General features: G+C 40.8%; 1 protein-coding gene and 1 long non-coding RNA gene across 2 annotated transcripts; one reads left to right on the top strand and one right to left on the bottom strand.

Annotated features, from left to right (window-relative positions):
* Positions 1 to 1,793: 1,793 nt before the first annotated feature.
* On the top strand, positions 1,794 to 15,572 carry LOC128257384 (homeobox protein caupolican). Its single transcript, XM_052988381.1, is given in 6 exon segments — positions 1,794 to 2,562; positions 9,277 to 9,765; positions 10,028 to 10,146; positions 11,977 to 12,299; positions 13,307 to 13,891; positions 13,894 to 15,572. Coding segments are annotated over 6 exon segments (2,109 nt in total). The 5' UTR covers positions 1,794 to 2,511; the 3' UTR covers positions 14,436 to 15,572.
* Positions 15,573 to 16,226: 654 nt separating this feature from the next.
* Positions 16,227 to 18,219, bottom strand: LOC128257535 (uncharacterized). Its single transcript, XR_008267877.1, has 3 exons — positions 17,985 to 18,219; positions 16,489 to 16,550; positions 16,227 to 16,400 (listed from the first exon to the last, which is right to left on the bottom strand). It is a non-coding gene; the product is annotated as an uncharacterized LOC128257535 (long non-coding RNA).
* Positions 18,220 to 21,581: the final 3,362 nt, after the last annotated feature.

Below are 21,581 nucleotides of genomic sequence, written 5' to 3' on the forward strand. Positions count from 1 at the left end.
CGAATGGGATCGAAATGTTTGTTTGTTTTTTTTTCCATTTAGGAGTCTGGTTACGACTAGCTAGTGCCAATTAGCTAGGATTTTCCCTGAAGGGGATATAGACGATCTTAGATTTAGTATATTAGATTCAATAAGATTATTTTCTGTTTTCACAGCATTTTTATCGGGAACGCGAAAATAAAAGTGTCATGAAATTTCCCACTTCCACCATTAAGAAATGAAATAGTGCCACGCTTCTATTTGATGTTACCAGTATCTCATTTTTTTTTTCAAAAATACCTAAATGTATATATGTATATTATATATGGGCTATTTTTTGTATATTATTATATCTCAATGCATTCAAATCTAAATTATGTATAACCGAGAAAATATTATTTTCTTACCGTACATTTTTTTTATGCTTTTGAACAATATATTATTTCTAAAATATTATTTTAGTTTGTGTTTTCATCAGATAATATTATATTATAGATAATATTCATTTAAATTTCTGATGTGTAATTGTCTTTTAAATTTTGTTTTTCACTGTTGTTTTTAACGAACTTTAACGAATTTATTCAAGACATGCAATAATGTACACAAATTGTAATTGCTTATAATAGTAAATATATGTTTATATAACAATTCAATGTCATATAATAATTTTAAGCATTATCAACACAATTTATTTTAATATCTATATATTTTGTTTAATAAAACATTTTTATCACTATTCTAATACATTCTTTTTATACTTAAGCCTGAGTAACTCCATAGTTATTTTCCCAATTATTTTTTTAATGTATTTTATTATTAATATCGGAAAACTTATGGCCAACTTTGGCAACATTATCCAATTGGGAAGCCTTTCGATCGTGGTCCGCCATGAAATCGCTTCCAACGACGACAGAGAGGGGAAAGCAGAAAGAGAGTGCCGATTCACTTTCCAGTGCTTGGAGGTGGGCGTTCTCTAGACAAAAGCAACAACAGCTCCAGAGAGTGCTCTCCATCTCCCTCTCATTAAGACCACTCGCATAAGAGAAAGAGAGACAGCCCACTGAGCAGTTCTCTCAGTCTGATTGGAACGCCAACCAATCAGAGAGGTCCTTGCTGACTTACTCTCTCTGGGAATGCAGCTATCCTGCTCCCTCGGCATTCGCGCACTCTGTCGCACACAACCGCGCTGCTCGCTGAGCGGCCGAAAAACAGTTTGTTTCGAAACGCGAATAGGTGCGCATCTTCGCATCTTGGCATCTCCGCCGCGTCGCCCAAATAAAACTCGAAAAAAGGCCGAAACGAAAATCCCGAAAACGAGTTACCAACTTGAGTCACAGTCACTGGCCAAAGTCGCAGTAGCAGTCACTGCCAGCCGTCCCCGTTGAGATCCCGCTGACAGGTTGCGGAACCCGTTTTACTGGAGCGGATCGTATCGGATCGGCAGATGCAACCGCCGTAAATAATAAAGTGCGTGCAATAGTTAAAAAACAAAATAAAAAAAATACGAACCAGAACACACCAAGAAGACAAAGTACTATTATAAAAGCATAACATTTTAAAATTCATAAAACAACCTAAATTAAATTTCAAAAACTTACTACAACATTTCAATCAATTAACTTAATAACCTAACTATCTAAAATGTTATAATACTATCGCGACTTTTCAAAAACTGATTTCAAAAATAGCCAAAGCTGCAAGAATGGACCATAAAGAAGAAATATTAACAAATTTTAAAAGCTGACTTCATACTAAAGTTCGATTTATTAAAAATATAAAAATATATATATATATATATATATATATAAAAAAGACAGACTTTAGAAACAAAAAAAACTAAAAATATATCCAGCATCAGTTGGTAAATACCCAAAACCAAACATTTAAGACCTGTGCTGACACTCTTTGACTAAAGACTGAAGAGCCGCGTACATTTGTAAATATGTTTGCGGCAAACACTTGAAGCCAATTTGGTTTGCTGGCTGTCTTCTTTTTTCAACATTTTTGAAACCGGCCGCCAAAGAGTCAAACAGAGTCAATAAAAATGAAGTAAAAACGTATGAAAAAAAAAGCAAAGTCACACAAAACAAACAAAACATTTTCCGGCTCCGGCGACATTAACAGAACTGCTCGACATCGACAATTTGTTTTATCAATTTTCAACAAGGCCAGCAGCAGCAACAACAATAACAACAACAATAGCGCAACACCCAACAAGCCAGCAAACAACAAAAGCACCCAGAGTGCTTAGCCGTCGAGCACGCACGCCAAAGCCACCCAGCCACCCAACAACCACCCACTCGAACCTCCCTTAACCGCCTACCACCCCCACATCCTTGGGCCAACCCAACCCCTTTTCCGAGGTCTCCGCCAGCATCCGCATCCATATTCGCATCCACATCCGCATCCTCGATAGCCAAAAAAAAAAAAAAACAAAAAACGGAAAAAACGACGACGGACGCCCCACAGTGAAACCAGGCACAGTGAACTCGCGTGTCGCCGCTTTTTAAGGCCAATTCAGCCAGCGACACAATGGCTGCATATGCGCAGTTTGGATACGCTGGCTACCCGACGGCAAATCAGGTGGGTTTTTATTTCTGGTGTGTCACACTTTTGGACTATCTTATAAGATTAACTGTTTATCTTGAGTTGACACTTTAAACGATTTGCTTTTATGGGCTTTGGCTAAGCTTAGTAATGAAATTTGGTATTCATTCTTACTGGGAATTATTTGTATATTTTTAGATAAATTGAAAACCTTAACATCTAAGCATTATTGAAAATATTTTTATAATGCTTTTTTTAATATTTATTAAAATTCTTATTGAAAAATTCCAATTAAAGTGTAAGTTTCGAATTTCTTTCAAAGATATACAAACATTTTTGTAAAGAATTGTAAAAGCAATAACATAAACCGTTTTTTAAATATGTAAACACATTTCCTGAAACTAATTATCTTATTTCACAAGAGTTTAAAAAGACCCTTTGGCTTTCAGACAGAAATTAAATTCTTTTTTTAACACAAATGAAATGATTACTTTTATTTAACTGTTGAGAGCATTACCCCAAAACTTGTAAAGTCTCATGAATTTCATATTCATATTTGAAATCTTGAATTTCCATTTCATTATTAAGATAACTTTTGTTAATAAAAAAATTCTTAACAAAGAACGCATCACCCGAAAAACCTGTTAATTAATTTTCAATTCTTATTTAAGCAAATTCTAAAAATTTATTAGTATTGCTACTGCCAGGCGTTAAATTTAAATACACATATGGTTACTCTTACCTTGAAAATAAATAATGCATTCGGTTTTATTTATTGTGCCAAAATATATATTTTATTTTGATTTACAACTCTGTCGCTTCAATATGCAACCATAACTTAATCATTTCAATAAACACTTCAAAACACAATTTATGGCGACCCGTAGAATTAGTCTCCGTTTAAAATAATATTTGGCACACCCAGTCGACATGAAAGTGATTTTTCAGAAACCCGAAATTTAGTGAGTCAGTCGAAATTTTGGCATGTGCGAAGGAAATCTTTAATAATGTACGGTGGGGAAAATAACTTTAAATTTACATTTTAGCAGGAAGGCGCAGGGGCGACACATGAATATTCAAGCACTTTTGGCACCGGTTGGTTGGCTGGTGGTGGTTGGGGGGCTCCTGGATCCATATCCATATATCCATAATGGCCGCCCCGCCGCCAAGAAATGTTTCACAATTTAGGACAGCCGTCACCGCCATCGCCATCGCCATCGGCATTGCCACCGCCTTGGATTTGGGGCACTCCGGGGACGGGAGGTGGTGGTGCATCGTCCGAGGTCTGGTCATAATTACCCGGTATTCCGAGCTCAGTAATTCAAATTAGTTGGCCGGCGTTGTTGGGCCAAAACGGGAAGGGAAACGCAGGGCCGAAACACTTGCAACTACAAAGCCCCTTCGATGGCTGTGTAATGCCTTGTTCAACGACTACTATGTGGTCTAATGCGTCAATGCTAGACTTATGCGTTTATCCGGGGCTCTGTGTCCTGCTGTCCATATATACACATGCCATATATATATCTATATATATATATACATATTCCCGGGCCATGTATGCCGGCATAAATTTATGCTAATGAAGCCGCCGGAGTGGTGGACCATTTATTATAATATGCAAACTTGGTAAATTACAATAATTAAAATAATGAACGCTCAGATTATCGACTATAATTATGGCTGCAGATGCAGATGTGCAAAGCCTTCGCCCAGATCGATTAAAAGCCACCAGGATTTTGTCATCGTTTTGCCTCATTTGCATTTGGTTTTTGCCCCCGTAGCTGGAAGCCATTTAGTCGGGCCCACTAAGCCCAATTAAAGACTGGTCAGGAGATACTATCGGCACTGTGTCGACTGGGTGCCAAATTTATAAACTTTACAATTTATGCAGTGCAGCGCACACACAGAGCAGCCTCGCCGGCGAATTCATTAATTTAATTTTAATTTCAACGCCAAGACGGCATTCCAAAAATGAGGCAAAAACGTCGACGCATGCAATATATGAATTTAATCAACGGCTGACAGTTGGCAGTTGGCAGTAAAAGTGGCCGAGACGAGCGGCATTGGCACATCGGGAATTCTTAACTTCCCATGCGAGCTGTTCACGCATTTCATGGCAAAATAACTAAGATTCTAAGGCCGCAAAAAGCGGCGCGACGATGTCGAGAGTCCTGTACCCATCCCCTCCTCCTTCGGGACGCAAAAGGACAGGGCCGTAAATGATGCGAGAAAAAACTAATATTTCGCAGTGTGCATTCCATAATTGATTTATGAATTTTTAATGCAAACATTGAGACCGCAGTCGGGAAAGAGTTGTTCCACAGCGACTACTGCGAATGCGACCGAAACTTAATTCAATAAGCGAGGAGCGATGCGCAGCACAAAAAACAAAGCAACTTATTCGCATTAGCAAAAACGCACTTCAGGGCTGTCCTCTGTCCTCCTGCTACTTCGTCTTTTTATTGCACTGAGAAAAAATTTCTGCTAAATCGATGACCAACTTGGTAAATTATCATGTAAAAATAACCATCGAATAAGTTAAACTAAATTATAACTCTGTTAAATTCAGCAATTTTTACTTCAGAACGTGGTTTGAACATACACTTATGGATAATATGATAGGCGTGATATTTTTTCCTTTTTAACATTTTAGTTCTATTTTCATATCTTTTTAAAAATGACTATGTTTATTTGCTGGCTTCTTTCCATTATTGATCCATTTAGATCTCTAGACTTTTTAGCTTTTTGAGGTCCGTTTACAAAAGGTAAACACTTCGCTTTCTATTTTTACAGTCAAATAATGATAAATTGGATAGTTTTTTTTATTCTGTTTAACTAAATTTTTTAGATATGCGTTTATTTTCAGAATATTTTAAATGAAATTTGAAAATTTATTTTTGTGCAAAGGAAGCAAGAAGAACTTATTTTCATAAAGTATCGGTTTCTTAAATAGGTCGCTGATTACCTGGATTAGCATATCTAAAGAATATAAAATGTGGGTCATTAATAATAGTAATTTTAATAGTTTTACTTCTATGGCCAGATAGTATGAAGCCTCATTTTTCTCCGTGTGCCTTCGAACGTGGGTATCTGTATGAATATGGCGTACTAGTTTGGCAGCGCAATCCTGCGGATGAATGTGAGAATATGCCAAATCCAAGAGGCAGTCGCCGGAGAAGTTGACTGCGAATGCGATTGCGATTGCGAATGTGAATGCGAACATGTGTTTGTTTTGTAGGGACTCGTTCGACTGGCAGTTTCCTTGCTGCCGGGGATCCTCATATTTTCGCTTATTGTTCGATGCTGGCGTCAAGGCCCAGGCCCCCCCAGACCAAAGCCAAAAAAACCAAAAACCAAAAGCCAAAAACCCCAACCCAATAGCTTTTGTTTCGCAGTCGTTGTTAGGAGTGCAAAAACAAAATCCATAAACGCATCCCAGCGGTAGCAGCAGCAGCAACAGCGAAACGGCAGCAGCACCCAATAACCACAATAACAACAATGCCGATCTCCTTTGTCTTGGCTGGTACTATACTATACTACCTATTACATACCTATACCATACCTATACCACACCATATCGTACTGAATGGGAAGTCGTACTCGTGCGTTTCGTGAAATGAGCATGGGCATTTGGTAGGCGGACTCGTGAGCTTTAACATAAATCATAAAATTAATAACCGTAAAGTGACGGCACCAGTTCTCCCAACATCTTGGACCCACAGTGGGTGCGGGTGGGCATCTGTAGCCCCATTCCGATACGTATCTGTAAATATATCTGCAACTGCATCTGCATCTGCATCTGCATCTGGATATGGGCACTTCAAAGGCTGAGATAGAGATTTACACGATGTCCATGTCGGTTCACCCGAATTACGGTCAATGAATATTCGCCTTTTTTTCTTGCTTTGGTCTTCGGCTCGCTTAGACTTTCGCCTGTCCAGCTGTTTTGCAGATTTCATGTTTGCTTTGCGGTTAAAGTTGCAAGGTTGAATTGCCACTTTGAACTCTGGTCATGGCGCATAAAAATCGGGCTCGTATTCTTCGTTTGAGTAGCCTGCCCTTCGGATAGTTTCGTACTTGCAATTAGAGAAAAACATATTCTGGCATCATGGCATTTGTTGCATGCGAATGGAAACTGTTGTATCTCTCTGACACTGCTGTGAAATGGTAATTGAATTCCTTTGCAATATAAGAAAGGTCTAAGGCTGCAAGAGTTTTTTTATTACACACTTTAATCTTTTTTATTTGTGTTCTTGTAGACCAAAAGTTATCAGGAGAATAAACGTTAAGAATTATATATCTCAAACAAAAATCTCATATTAAGTTTATTACCAGCTCTACAATAAAATATTTAACCACTTTGTATGTGTTCAGCATAAAATAACTGACAAAAGACTACAAAGCAACTAATTTTAAATTTACTTATTTTATAGAACATTATTTTTTTATAGACATTTATTACGAAAGCCAAAATGAATTTATTTATCTTTAATTTGAATATATCTAATCAAACTTACTTAATAGTAATTTATTAAAAATGCATATTCATTAACGGTTTAACTCATAAATTAAATATATCAAATTTAAATTGCTACTAGTTGAAATACTTTAGGAATTGGCATGTCTGGCTGCAGTCTGTTATATTAATTGACATAAAGACAACAACTACGTCAAAAGTTTCTTTGGAGCACCCACAAAATTAAGATAGATGCAAGATAGTAACCAAGTGTGACTATAAAATATTCTTTGTGGCCACTCCAGGAATATTCCTTATTAAACTTGCCGCAATTTGACACCGACAGCAAACTGTCCGAAAAAGTCATAAAAGAGTGCACAACTTTAAGACAGCATTTAGGAGCTGCCAACAAGTTTCAGCGTTTCCGCAGAATAGAAACCTAAACCCAAACCCAAACCCAAACCCCAACACAAACCCAAACGCAAACCCAAAGTTGGTTCGCCAGAGTATGGCTTATCCTATCTGCAGTCACCTTGCGATAAACTCAGCGGCTGGGCGCTCTTCGCTGCACTTCCTGCGATTTTTCAGCAGAGTGGGTGAGTGGGAACCATTAAAAATAAACTGACTTGCGTGCCGATAATAAGCGTTGTTCTCGGACCAAACTTGACCAGCCAGTCCAGATCCAGGTCCCAAGTTCCCAGTTCCAAGTCGCTGTCGTCGTCGTCGTCGCCGTCGCCGATATGTGTTTTTTATGGGCGGCCACAAAAACTGAAATTGATGTTCGAATCGCATAAAAAATAAAGAATAATAAGAAATGAGCGCGCCCAGCGTTTTGTACATTAGCGGAGACAGTCCACTCGTCCACTCGCGCCGGGGCTCCATTCATTCAGAATTCATTAGATTTCATTCATGAAACACCTTCATTATGCAATAATTTCCCGGTGCTTTTTGGCGTCGGCGCGAAATTGCCCCTCGATTAGATAGCCACCTGCAGGCAGGCAGGAGGTGTTGGCGAATCAGCTCGTTTAGCCTTGAATTACCATTATTATTTAAATCATATGGGGAGGATTGTGGCCGGTAGCCGCGATAGGCGGTGAAATGGTCGAGAACGGTAGCAATTCAAATTGAAAAGATGATATTGTTGTTAGGAGGACCGGTGTCAGATGTAAGCTGGATATTTTGAGGCGCGTGAAGTGAACTTGACAGCCAGTCATCATATAGGGCGACATTCTATTTACACTTCTTTGGGATTTTCGGACCGCTTCGATCGATCCGAATCAGGGATTTCTAACCGCAGTTGTCTCAGATGTCTCCGATTCGCTGCGGTTATCGCTCCAGAGGATATGGTATAGGGATGAAGGGTGTTTCGGGGAGTGAGGAGCCTACCTGCGTCCCTCGTCATTTGATTGCCCTTTTGGCCGGGCCGTGCCCATTCTCGGTCGGTCGATCGATCGGTCCACTGATACTCAACTCCCGGCCCGAGAGCAGAACCCTCTTCAAAGATCCCCGATTCCCCGATTCTCGATGCCCCGATTCCCGATGTGCGATGTGCAGGCCGCTCGGACGAAGCGGTATCTGAAATCTGACTGTGATAAATTGAAAATTAATGAAGTGAAAATAGATGGAACGGATCGCAAAATGCGCCAGGCCAATAAAATATTTTGACATTTGGAGTTATCATCTTAATCTGCTTTGTTGATTTCGACCTGGTCGGCAGGGACATGCCTTTGCGCTTACCTCTCCATTCGGCCCTCTCTTCGTTTCTCTCCACTTTGACTCATTCGTGTCCTGCCAACTTCACCTGTTCATGCACTAAAAGAAAAATCAAAGGATTGGGACATTGTTTTATCTTAAAATAATATAATCGCTAAAAATTAACTTATGTAAATTTATTTGCTGTATTGCTTTGAAATATATTTTTATTTATATGATTTTTTTTTTTAAAAAAAATGTTAAAATATAACAAATGTATTGTAAAAATTTTCATGGGTTTTAGATCGGTTTATTTAGATGTTTTGATTGGTTTTCTTAAAACAGAGCTTTATAATACAGCAATTTAAATATGCAAGCTGTTAATTAATGATTCGCACAATTATATGAAATGTAATATTTTAACTCTCCTTTAAAGTTAACTATAATAAATAATCTATCCATTTTGTTGTGAAATCTTTTAAACCAACTTTATTTCGCTCAGTGTGAGATTCCCTCACCGCAGAAATGTTTGGGTCGAAGGTTTTTTCTTTTTCGGCATTGCTAAAATGTGCTCCTTTTTTTGTGCGCTGGCATCTTTGCAGCTGACTACCGCCAATACCGACAGCCAGAGCGGCCATGGCGGAGGATCGCCGCTGTCCGGGACGAATGAGGCTTCGCTGAGTCCCTCGGGCGGTTCAACGGCCACCGGTCTGACCGCCGGTCCTCTCAGTCCAGGTGCAGTTTCCCAGTCGTCGCACCATGCGAGTGGTCACAAGGGACACTCCACATCGCCGGCGGAGGATGCGGTTGGCGGAGGGGCCGATGTCCCGGGTGGCCTCTCATCCGCCGCCCAGGACCTGCCAGCCCGCGGATCCTGCTGCGAGAACGGACGACCCATCATCACGGATCCCGTGTCCGGCCAAACAGTGTGCTCCTGCCAGTACGATCCGGCAAGACTGGCCATCGGCGGCTACTCCCGCATGGCCCTGCCCTCCGGCGGAGTGGGGGTCTACGGCGGACCGTATCCCTCCAATGAGCAGAACCCGTACCCCAGCATCGGCGTGGACAACTCGGCCTTCTACGCACCTCTGGTAAGGATCGGGAACTGGGAACTGTGGGATCTGTGCAGTCAATGGAAGTCCGCGCAAATGAGAAGCGACGGGCCGAACAGATATCGGCATGTTGGCCGTCAGCTCGTTAGGCCCGGTAACTTGTAACTGCTGCGATTACCTGGCGGCTGACAAATCCACAGATCTCACTACTGGCAACTCACAGGGCTTACACGAGGCTCACTGCCACCACTTTCTGTCAGAGAAGTACGACTAACCGACTGGTTTTTGAATCCAATTCCAGAGCAATCCCTACGGCATCAAGGACACCAGTCCCAGCACCGAGATGAGTGCCTGGACCTCGGCCAGTCTACAGTCAACCACGGGATACTACTCCTACGATCCCACGCTGGCGGCCTACGGGTGAGCATTTAAAAATAAAGAAGTTTGGCTTGGGACTGTACTCAAAGAGCTGCTCAAAATTGCACTGAAAGGATTTTAAAAAGTTTTAAAATATTTAATTTGTAGCTGTTGTTTTTTTTTTAATTCCGATCTTTCTGCTTGCTGCAGTCAAAAGACAATAAATCACTTTATTTTGTATTTATTTCACTCAGTCATTCCTTTTCATTTGAAAATATACAAAGCAATCACTTTAAAGCATCCATTACAGTGTTTTGTTAGCAATTCTAATGAAGTAAATATGCTAAAATCATGTTGATATATTATTTTTCAAAACGTTTGTTAAAATATCGTTCTCTAATCGAATGGGCAAATAAAATAATAATAATATTGGCCCTTCACTAAAATATTCTTATTAAAAATAAACGTAATTTTCAAATTTATACATGTCATTTAAAAAAATTTAACACAAAATTATGAATAAAGAAATTTATAAAATTATATCAATGAATTAGTTCTTGAACTGACAAGTAATATAAAAAATCCAAACAACCAAAAGTTTTAGTTTAGGAAATAGTTTAAGAAATTGTGCTATCTGATCACAAACAAGAAGGAAAGCAAACTTCGGCAAGCCGAAGTTCATATACCCTTGCAGCTATTGCATTAATTAAATACTTTTGAAAACATTTAAATTATGATTTACTTGAGTATGTGCTAAAAAAAAACATTGAAACTATGATTATTTGCAGCTCAATTATTAGATAGTTATTTTATATATTTTTATTATTTCTATGGGAGCTATATGCTATAGACGTCCGATTTTGATAAAATTTATACCATAATTCTGAAATAATTAAACATTGCTATATGTCGAAGAACTAAACAAAAAATTAAAAAACAGAAAAGTTATAATTTTTTTCATTTATTTTTCCGATTGTTCCTATGGGAGCTATATGCTATAGTCGTCCGATTTTGATGAAATTTAAACCGTAAATCGGAAATATTTTACCATTACTATATGTCGAAGAACTAAACAAAAAATTAAAAAACAGCAAAGTTATAATTTTTTTTCATTTATTTTTCCGATTGTTCCTATGGGAGCTATATGCTATAGTCGTCCGATCCGGCTCGTTCCGACTTATATACTACCTGCAATAGAAAGACAACTTTTGGGAAAGTTTCATGCAGATAGCTTTAAAACTGAGAGACTAGTTTGCATATAAACGGACGGACAGACGGACAGACGGACAGACGGACAGACGGACATGGCTAGATCGACTCTCCTAGTGATGCTGATCAAGAATATATATACTTTATAGGGTCGGAAACGTCTCCTTCACTGCGTTGCAAACTTCTGACTGAAATTATAATACCCTCTGCAAGGGTATAAAAACACCACATTGCTCTAGTTCAAGAGGATCCACTGTACCAATATACAAATGGGAAACTTAAGTGGGCTTAAAATGTTGCCATGGGACAAAAACTTTCTCGTCGTGTCGTCTGCCGGGTTTCTTTTTATTTATCGCTTAAAAGGGTATGTCTGGCTTAGAGTTTGAGCCCCTAGGCGCGGTTCTGGCTGAAATAGAATACGAATATACATTTCTTGCCATTTGCTGTTGACCTAGACGAGAGGAAGTTGCAAATGCATTCCGGTTGGGGGAGCGATTGTTATCAGCCATATCAGCCAGTAACTGATTATTGTCTTAAAGGTGTGTGAGCTTTATTTACCTAAAAAGCTGATAGCAGCGATGGCCTAAACAAACTCATTAGTGGCCATGATAGGGCGTGGGCCAAAACGATGTACAATGTGCCCTATTGATTCGGGGTATTTGATTTAATTTTTTGAACCCGCAGATACGGACCCAACTATGATCTCGCCGCCAGGCGGAAGAATGCCACCCGGGAGTCCACGGCCACGCTGAAGGCCTGGCTGAGTGAGCACAAGAAGAACCCCTATCCGACGAAGGGCGAGAAGATCATGCTGGCCATCATCACCAAGATGACCCTCACCCAAGTGTCCACCTGGTTCGCCAACGCTCGACGCCGGCTGAAAAAGGAGAACAAGATGACCTGGGAGCCCAAGAACAAGACCGAGGATGATGACGACGGCATGATGTCGGACGATGAGAAGGAAAAGGAGTCCGGAGATGGTGGAAAACTCTCCACAGAGGCTTTCGGTGAGTCTGCTGCGAGTGTGCTTCCCTGTCCCTGACCTCAATTAGTATGTCCTCAACGAGCTCTTTTGGTAATTTCTTGAGCCCCACAATATTGTTTTCCGAACGCCTTGCCCCAATGATTCCTACGCCTTTTTGGCTGGCTGGCTAACTGGCTGACTGGCTGACTGGCTGACCCGCCTCTTCGGCAGATTTGTGGCACTGGGCTTTTAAGTACAATTTATGTGGCGAAGCGAATGTTATGCAACATTCGTCTGCCCGCCGTCCGAAGTCCGAAGTCCGACGTCCAAAGTCCGTCGTCCGTTTATTTGTCTGACTGCTTAGGCGACATCCTCCCCGGAAGTTGACAGCACATTGTTGGCAAAGTGGCCTTGCGCCCGCACTCCGAGTCACAGATGCACTTAGAGAAAATAATTATTCAAGTTAGCTATAAGCTGATTTTTGTAATGTGAGCTGACTTCAACATCACATAATCAAAAATGCTTTTGCAGATCAATTTGTAACCAGATTGGTACTTATTTATTTATTTTTAGTAATAAAGGCAATATAACTCTTTGGTTTCTGAACAAAATAGATACCTCGATACTCAAAATAGATAATAGATACTCATTTGGCTTTGGCTATTTTCCATGGTGTATTTTGACTCCAAAGTGGCCTTGTTCGAGTTGGCGACACATAGAAATGGTGCATTGGGAAGGGGAACTTGGGCGGTAGTCGGCGGAAACTCGAGTATTTTGCTGCTGAAAGCTTTCTCCGCTGGCTGCGAGGGTTGCACGCATCAACGCCCACCAACAATTTGAAGGGTTTTTGCCGCTGCCAGCTGCCAGCTGCCAAGTTCCACCTCCTGGAAGTGCCAAGTTTTGCAGTCCTCTAAGAACTTGTCTGTGCTTCCTGCCTGCGACTTGAAATTAATTAAATTTATTTTGTGTCTCCACATGGTCTCTCTTCCTCTTCCTCTCTCTCTTTCTCTCCCTCTCTCTCTCTCTGTCTCGGCATCGTTTAATCTTCAGATCCTGGCAATCAACTTATCAAATCGGAGCTGGGCAAGGCGGAAAAGGAGGTGGACAGTGACCAGAAGCTGGATCTTGACCGGGAGCCGCACAATTTGGTGGCAATGCGGGGACTGGCGCCCTATACCACGCCCCCCGGTGCCCATCCCATGCACGCGGCCTACAGTTCGTATGCGCAATCCCATAACACGCATACGCACCCGCATTCGCAGCAATTGCACCACCAGCAGCAACAGCAGTTGCAGCAACATCAGCAGCAGCAGCAACAGCAGCATCAGCAGCAGCAGCAGCAACAACAAATGGAGCAGCCGTACTACCATCCAAGTGGCTATGGCCAGGAGGAAGCGGGGGACTTTGCGGCCCAAAAAAACCCGCTGAGCAGAGACTGTGGCATCCCAGTTCCGGCGAGCAAGCCCAAGATCTGGAGCGTGGCCGACACAGCCGCCTGCAAGACGCCCCCGCCCACCGCGGCGTACCTCGGCCAGAACTTCTACCCGCCCTCGTCGTCGTCGGCGGAGCAGCAGCAGCAGCACCAGCTGCACCACCATCCGCCGCAGCAGCAGCAGCAGCAGCCACATCATCACCACCACACCACCACCACTCGATGGAGCTCGGTTCGCCGCTGAGTATGATGAGCAGCTACGCCGGCGGATCGCCCTATTCGCGGATACCTACGGCGTACACCGAGGCCATGGGCATGCACCTGCCCAACACCAACACCAGCACCAGCACCAGCAGCAGCAGCAGCAGTTCCTCCTCCGGCAAGGTCCTGCCGCCCACGCCCACGCCCACCCACATCCCCATTCCTATGCCCATCAGTATGCACCCGGTGCCGCAGCGGGTGGGGTTTCCCGAGATCCAGCCCGATACGCCGCCCCAAACGCCGCCCACTATGAAGCTCAACAGCAGCAGCAGCATCGGCAGCAGCGGCAGCAACAGCGGGAGCAGCCACAGTTCTTCGATGCATTCCGCTCCGGTGACGGTGGCTTCCATGGTCAACATTTTGTACAGTAACGATGCTGGGGCATACGCAGGACATGGCCATGGCCATGGTCATAGTCACTCTCATGGTCACATGGTGGGTGGCTCCAACGCCTTCCATCTCGCAGAGAGCCGTTCCGGGTCGTAATTCGACCTTGAACCAGTTAAAACTGCCCAGATACCAGTTACCAGTTACCAGATACCAAATAGCAAATAGCAAGCGAAACTACTTACACATTTCGACGGGCGGGACAAGTGCAATCGCTATTACGATTACGATTACGATGACTACGACGAGTATGAGTACGATTTACCAGATAGCGATAACTACACTAATTATTTTGCAATAAATGTAGCTTAAGTATGGCAATAAAACTTTATTTCCTACCATATCATAAATTATTTCGCTTTATAACTTTAATTAGCATATTTACACTCAACCGTTGAAAATTTCGAGACGCACACACGTCTTGGTGGGGCGGTGGTTGATGATTGCCGGTGGTGGCGGTGGTGGAGCTCCGACTTCTAACCGCCCACTTTGGGTGGTGCTTGAGAAAGACGGTGCCGTGTTTTTGTCATGTTTTTTTTCGGGCCCGGAGGTTGAGTCACTCCACTCGGCTCCGGGTTTAATGACTCGAAATAAACGCACACCACACGAACTCATTCATCTTTCGTTTCGAGCGACGAGTCTCATGCCGAGTGGCATACCAATAATAATGCCAGCCCGTACTACTCCACCGTGCTATAAATCACCCGAACTTTTTGTCTTAGCTCTCGTACTCTACCTTAAGTGCTTAATCCACACAACTTAATAATTTTAAATAGCATCATTAGATCTTAAGGAAATTTCACGTTGTATTAGTGCTAATCATCCTAAATTGCTGGAACGGAACATTAGTTTCCCAAATCCTACTTGAAGAAATAGTTACTTTAAGATTTTGCCTAACCCTTCGACTATATACTCGGCCAAATAATTAATCCGTGCAAAACATAAATAGTTACTTAATCGTAAACATGTAATTAGTTATTTTATTCGTTTGATAAATTTGTAGAAAAATTTAAGTATCTGTGATATATGCATATAAATACATACATACATACGTACGTACTATACGAGCAATTAACTGCGCTAATTTAGTTAATTCACACATACTTCTTCGTACACAAAATGTTCTTTCGTTCAGCAACTGGTTCAAGACATTTTTAATGGCATACATTTTGTAATTGTAAATAGTATTTATGTAAATTTGCAAATTTAATTATAAATAAAGTTGAATAAAATCAAGGATTTTTCTTTTACTTGCTTTCTGAGTACCAGAAGTGTTCACACATGGATATATCTAAACTTGATTTAGATTTATATGGCTACGGAAAGCTTTTGGTTATCTATTTATGGGCTATCTCATTCAGATTTCATATAATTAACAAACGGAAGCTTAAGAACAAAATAGTTGTTTAGTTTTGTAAAGATATGAAATGTGATATGTTGGCGTCTGCTACAGAAATCTTTATGAGTTACAGTATTAATATTATTTTGAAGAGAAAAGTTACTGTAGAGATCTTGATTTTCGCATTTTGCAAACCGCATCAAAATACTTTTTTGCCAAAAATACATATTTTGAATTCTTAATTTTAAATAAATGAATACACAATTTAAAAAGTATTTAATAATGAGAAATAATGAAATATCTAACATGGTTTCATTATTTTATTCTCATTTTTCATAGACTATTTTTGTTCATTTTGTTTGTTATTTATGATTAAGTATTACAATCCCTTCTGATTATAAATGTTCTTAAAAATGCTCTCATATAAATAAATGTGAGCGCTGCGACCCAATGGACTTAATTAATCGCAGCGAGCATGGGAGCGGTCGCATATTTCGAAGAAATATGTAGATATAGATATATTCAATCACGGGGCTCATGTGTGTGTCACATCTATAAATGAAAATAATAAATCGTCGGTGTCGCATTATAATTATCGACCTACCCATAACAGCTCAGCAATGGAATTCCACGGATTCGGACAATACCAAACAGGGTAATTCAGATTGACAGTTGATCCCTTTATAATGATCGCAATATATTGGAAGAATTGGGCAAGCTGCTACCTGTGCGTAACCAAATGGAGGGCAACAACTTTATTTTATCAGATTGATATACTTTACGAGGGACACGATTCTAATTAGAGAAACTCACCTAACGCCTCTTGTTTTGGAGTCTGCGTTAAGGTTTATTAATTTTATTAAAAACGATAAGTTCTAAAAAAGAGTCGTAAGTTGTGACAATCAAAATAAAACTAATTTGTTTTTAAGTGACCTAACTTTCTACTTTTTAAAGACTCTGAAAAATTGATATAAAGTAGAAGAAATCAATAACCGTTGCTTTATCTAATCAATGGGTATTGACTTGATTTTTATAAATTTATTTTTTTAAACATATTTTTTTAAAGCCAGTTAACCGTACAGACATACTTGTAAGTAATAATTTAAATTGTGCTTAGGACCGGAAATGAAATGTTAAACGTGACTTAAATCGTTTTAAATCGTTTTGTGTGAACAAACAATTTTAAATGCAATGCAACCCCAGAGCGAACTTTAAAAACGCAACTTATTTAGATGAAATTCACAGGCGCAGAGTAGGCCAGAAAACTCATTAAAGCTCCGGTGGATTCTGGTCGCTGTAAGGACAATTAGATAAATTTTGGAATTTTCAAATTAGCCGCTTGAATCATGGTAGCATCTGCAGTCAATTGCACTCTTTCGCAAATGCATGGGATGCGGATGCATCTGCATGGGAGGCCAACTGCCGCCAGCAACAAAGTCATAATGAGTCCAGCTTTGGCTTTTGTCGGAGGCTGGCTTTGGCCATTTTATCCGCCGAGTGGAAAATGACAACATTAATTTAGCGCTTTGTTCTGTGCGAATCCGGGCTGGGCCACATTTTAAATTAACCCAAAACATGTTTAGGGGTTTTCCGCACAATTGCCTCTTCGGTGCAATGTGGCAAAAAGGATTGCAGCATCTGATGCCCATTTCGCTTTCGGGGTGGTTGTAATTGAAAAGTCAGGAGCAATAGAATGGTTTTGGCACATGCCAAGGAGTGAGGGACTGCATTTAATCAGACTTGCATCTTTTTAATTGTGCAACGCTTGTAGATATTAATTATTGTTGGGTCACTCAAAAATATATTGCTTATTGTTTATTTACTGTAAGTTGTTTGTGTACAAAGATAATAAACAACAATTGTACGTTACTCATTGGCCGCATTTGGGGATATAAAATATTCATAATGTTTTGATCCCTTTTTAAGAAAACCCTATTTTACAAAACAGTTTTTTAAATCAATCGAACAATGCATTTTCTTAAAAACAATGTCACTCTTATTTTTCCGCATAATTTGTTTGACCAGCATTTTTTTTGCCGCTGCAAATGCAATTAATTGAAAATCGAAATAATAAAACATTGCCTGCATTGACTATTGGCTATTGATATATTATAACGGCGCGTGTTCGGACCTTTTTGTAAAACAAAGAAACTTGTCGCGTTTCCATTTGACAAGACCACATTTGTGTTGTGGGCGTGTGCAGCGAATCCGGGGCTGAAACATGAACAGGTCTATTGGGGCTTGAGGACGCACACGTAGAACATTATTCGGCTACAAAATGGCCAAAACAACAAACCGCTATAATTTACCATATTTTATGGCTGCGCCGTGGCAATAAAATCGCCAACAAGGCCAATAACTCATTCTAGAGCGCTGGCGCTGCAGGGCGGCGGCGGTTTCCAGTTGGTAGTTGGTTTTTGGTAGTTGCCAGTTGCCCCCGCCGCCGGTTACACGGGACGCCACTGTTCGAGATCCCCCTTTTGTGCCTCCTGCAACTTCCGCGGTTGCACAACACAACATACACACACTACACACTGCACACTGCACTCTCCAGTTGCATGCGGTTGGCTTTTAAACGGCTCAATGCCCGCGCTGATGGAACCGCCATATAGATATATGGCCATATATATCGCCAAGCTTTTTGGCCCAGCAGCTCTAATTTGTAGCTCCCACCGCTGGCGCTGCTATTTTCAAATTTATCTATGCCGAAACGTGCATTGATGGCCTGCATGTTTATTGCCCGCCTGTCGTCGTTTTGCATTTGCAGTTCCCGGGCCGAAAAAATAAGTTAAAACAACAACAAAGCCTCACGAAAATTGGCGAACAAAACTGGACAATTGGCAATGAGCCCCGCTGCCGTGGGGCACTACATTTAATTAATATATATTTCAATTGCGCTGCACCACCGCAAGGACACTGCCCGCTTCGATTGCTTCTATTTGGCTCGTGTAAAAATAAAATGTAAATGTTTTGTGGCTTTCGCCCAAAGGAGGCGCGTGTCGTCATATTTCACTTTTTTTTTTTTGTAAAGGCACACAGAGAAAAAATATAGAAAATATTCAATGGGTTTTAAGATTGCTCCTTATACCAAAGCATGAAATAATAAATTTAAGTTTTGCATTTGTTCTATCTTTTTCTTAATTAAAATTTTAGGAGCTTGCAATACCTACTTCTACTTAAATCAGACTTGCCTTTTGTATATATTTAATATAGAAACTCATCAGTTGTCTTACCATTTGTTCGTGATTATGATATGTAACTACTCTCTTAACGCCATTAACCAAAATTGAATCACTATTATGTTTATAACTAATTTATCAAGCTTTATAAAAATGTGGATATTGAATATTTTTGGATATTTTATTGGCGGAGTCTTAGCCCCAGCAGAAATTACTGACGGATTTTTTTTTATTATTGTCAGATTTATATACGCCTCTCATAAGAACAAAATTAGAAATATGTACCTGATACTTGGCTTTTTCTCTGTGCAGCAGAAATGTTGGATGGCGAAATTAAATCGCCGCTGATCGAACGCGATTGTCGAGTCTCTGGGCAGCAGATGCAGATGTTGCTGCTGCGGTTGTTCTTATTTTGCCGATGACCGCAAACAGTCTAGACCAAAAAGTGTACTATATGTCCTGCGAGGAAGGATTGCGGAAGGGAAACAGTGAAGGGAACACTGGAGGAACCGTGCGTGCCGCATCTTTCAATTTCGCTGGCGACCGATATTCGAGTAATGAAGGATCCATTCGGCCACGATGTACGAATTCGAAAACGAATAATTTAAATATTTAATTAACACATTCCGGCGGCCCAGCGACGCCATCCTCGCGCGTGTGTGTGCAATTAATGCAGGAATAGGCGCAATTAAGTTTGTCGCCGCTCGCTGCGAGCAGGGATTTGCAGATTGTTGCAAGCTTATCTCGTGATTCCGATCGAGCTTCAAGTGGAGGACTTGGCCTAAGCCCGACTGAGCCCGACTGGGCCCGATTCAGCCCGGCTTCGCAATACGCAACTTGCTTTTAAGACCCAGAGCCGGCGGCAGCGCAAAGATTTATCTGCATCCGGTGTCCAGTTACCGGGACCCATTCCACGGACACTCGGTTTGAATGATGCGCATCTCGGGCATTTTGGAAGTAAATTTATGTGCAAATGGGCTTTTTATTTGGCTCATGTTTCTTCCAGCGATGGCTGTCTCTACAGTCGCCAGCCCAGAGAGGAGAATCAGCGGAGAATACTACTACATACCTTTATGTGCTGGCTGCTGGCACGTATCTGGCGGATACCTGCGCCACAGATCGCATTTAAACTCGGACGCGCTGACATGAGCGGTTGCGGAAATTCGCCATCGTTGAGATCATGGAGCCAACTGGATGATAGCCGAGTCATAGGTTTTGCTTGTACCATGTCCATAAATATGCCCATTCAGTTTGCAGATAGCATTTGCATCCGAACAGATGCTGCCCCGCTTCCATGGATACAATTTAGATTCGCCATTGCGGCTGAGCGCCTCATAAAATGCCAAACAAATACTGCCATGCCGATTGCAAAGAGGTTTTTATAAGTGAATTTATCATATTAGTTTTTAAAGCTTTTTCCCATCTTAATGTCAGCTAAAATAATTGTTCTAATCGGAATGCGCTTTGGTAGTTCAGAAGCTAATTGCCATATACATGTACATGTTGTGATGAGCAGTCATAAAAAATAGTGTGGAATATAAATTAATAAATATACAACTAGCAATAAACATATGCATTTTCAAGAACGACCCCTATAAGTATAATCTCCCTAATTTATAGTTCTTGAGCTATTATGGCCACAGCCACTTTAAAAGTTAATACAAAATACAATAAAATGTATTAAAATGTACCACACGAAAGGATTTAGTTTAAGGATTTAAACTAAATTTGATTTTAATGATGTTACATTTTATTATCATTGTGTTCGGATTCCAATAAACATAACCAATTTAAATTGAAATTGTAAGTTCTTTTGGAAGCTAGGCAACATATTAAACTGCATGATCTCACATTATTTATGCTATTCAAAATATCAGGTTTTTTTTTTATTTAACAACAAAGAAAAAAGAAGTTTTCAAAAACATATGAACATAAGCAAGCCCTCCATAGCAAACATCTCAACAGTTATATAGTTCCTTAAATAATACAATATTTAATGATTTTCATCACAGCTTTATTATCGAGAATGCTTAAACTCATTTTCTTGCTAGCGCCTTTAATTAAAGATTTAATTAACAGTTTCCCACATATAAGGGCAGTTGCTATCGCACCTTGTTGAATCCGGTAATGCCATCCAAATTGTATGCAGTATTTTGGCATTACTCGTATCACCTGAAAGGATTTTCGTGGCGTTACCCTCACAAAATGGCGGGACTAAACTAGTACCGATAGAGGTAACAAAAAAGCACGGCACGCAGAAAGGACAACGGCTGAAAGTTGGGACGGGAAAAGTCATTTGCTTGCTCGTCCGACAAGATGTTTGTTCGTTCGGCAAAATAAAGTACACACTGTCTGGTCGGCCGAGGGTGGCCAGGGGCTCGAAAAAAAGGGGGTTTTAGGAGGCTATGGGGACTAAGGGGGGCTGTTGAGCTCCCAGGGACATTTGGGATAACATGCGAACACGGCATATTTGCTGGGGTACAAAACGCCAAACGCTGTCTTCCAACCACTCAGCCACGAGGTAATGAATGGATGCGCATGCATGACATGGATGCAATTTTCGACAAAGAGCAGGCTAGGCCCCTTTCTGGGCTCGCCTGATTATCTCGTGTTCTGCGCAACCATATCCCAGGCCCAAAATCCCACCCCGTCTAAATAATGTATGTACGGACGGACTCGTACACGGCGGAAATCAAATCGAAACGTTAGTGCGTAAAATTAACAATT

The sequence above is a fragment of the Drosophila gunungcola genome, assembly GCF_025200985.1.
Source record: "Drosophila gunungcola strain Sukarami chromosome 3L unlocalized genomic scaffold, Dgunungcola_SK_2 000002F, whole genome shotgun sequence".
Classification (NCBI taxonomy): Eukaryota; Metazoa; Arthropoda; class Insecta; order Diptera; family Drosophilidae; genus Drosophila; species Drosophila gunungcola.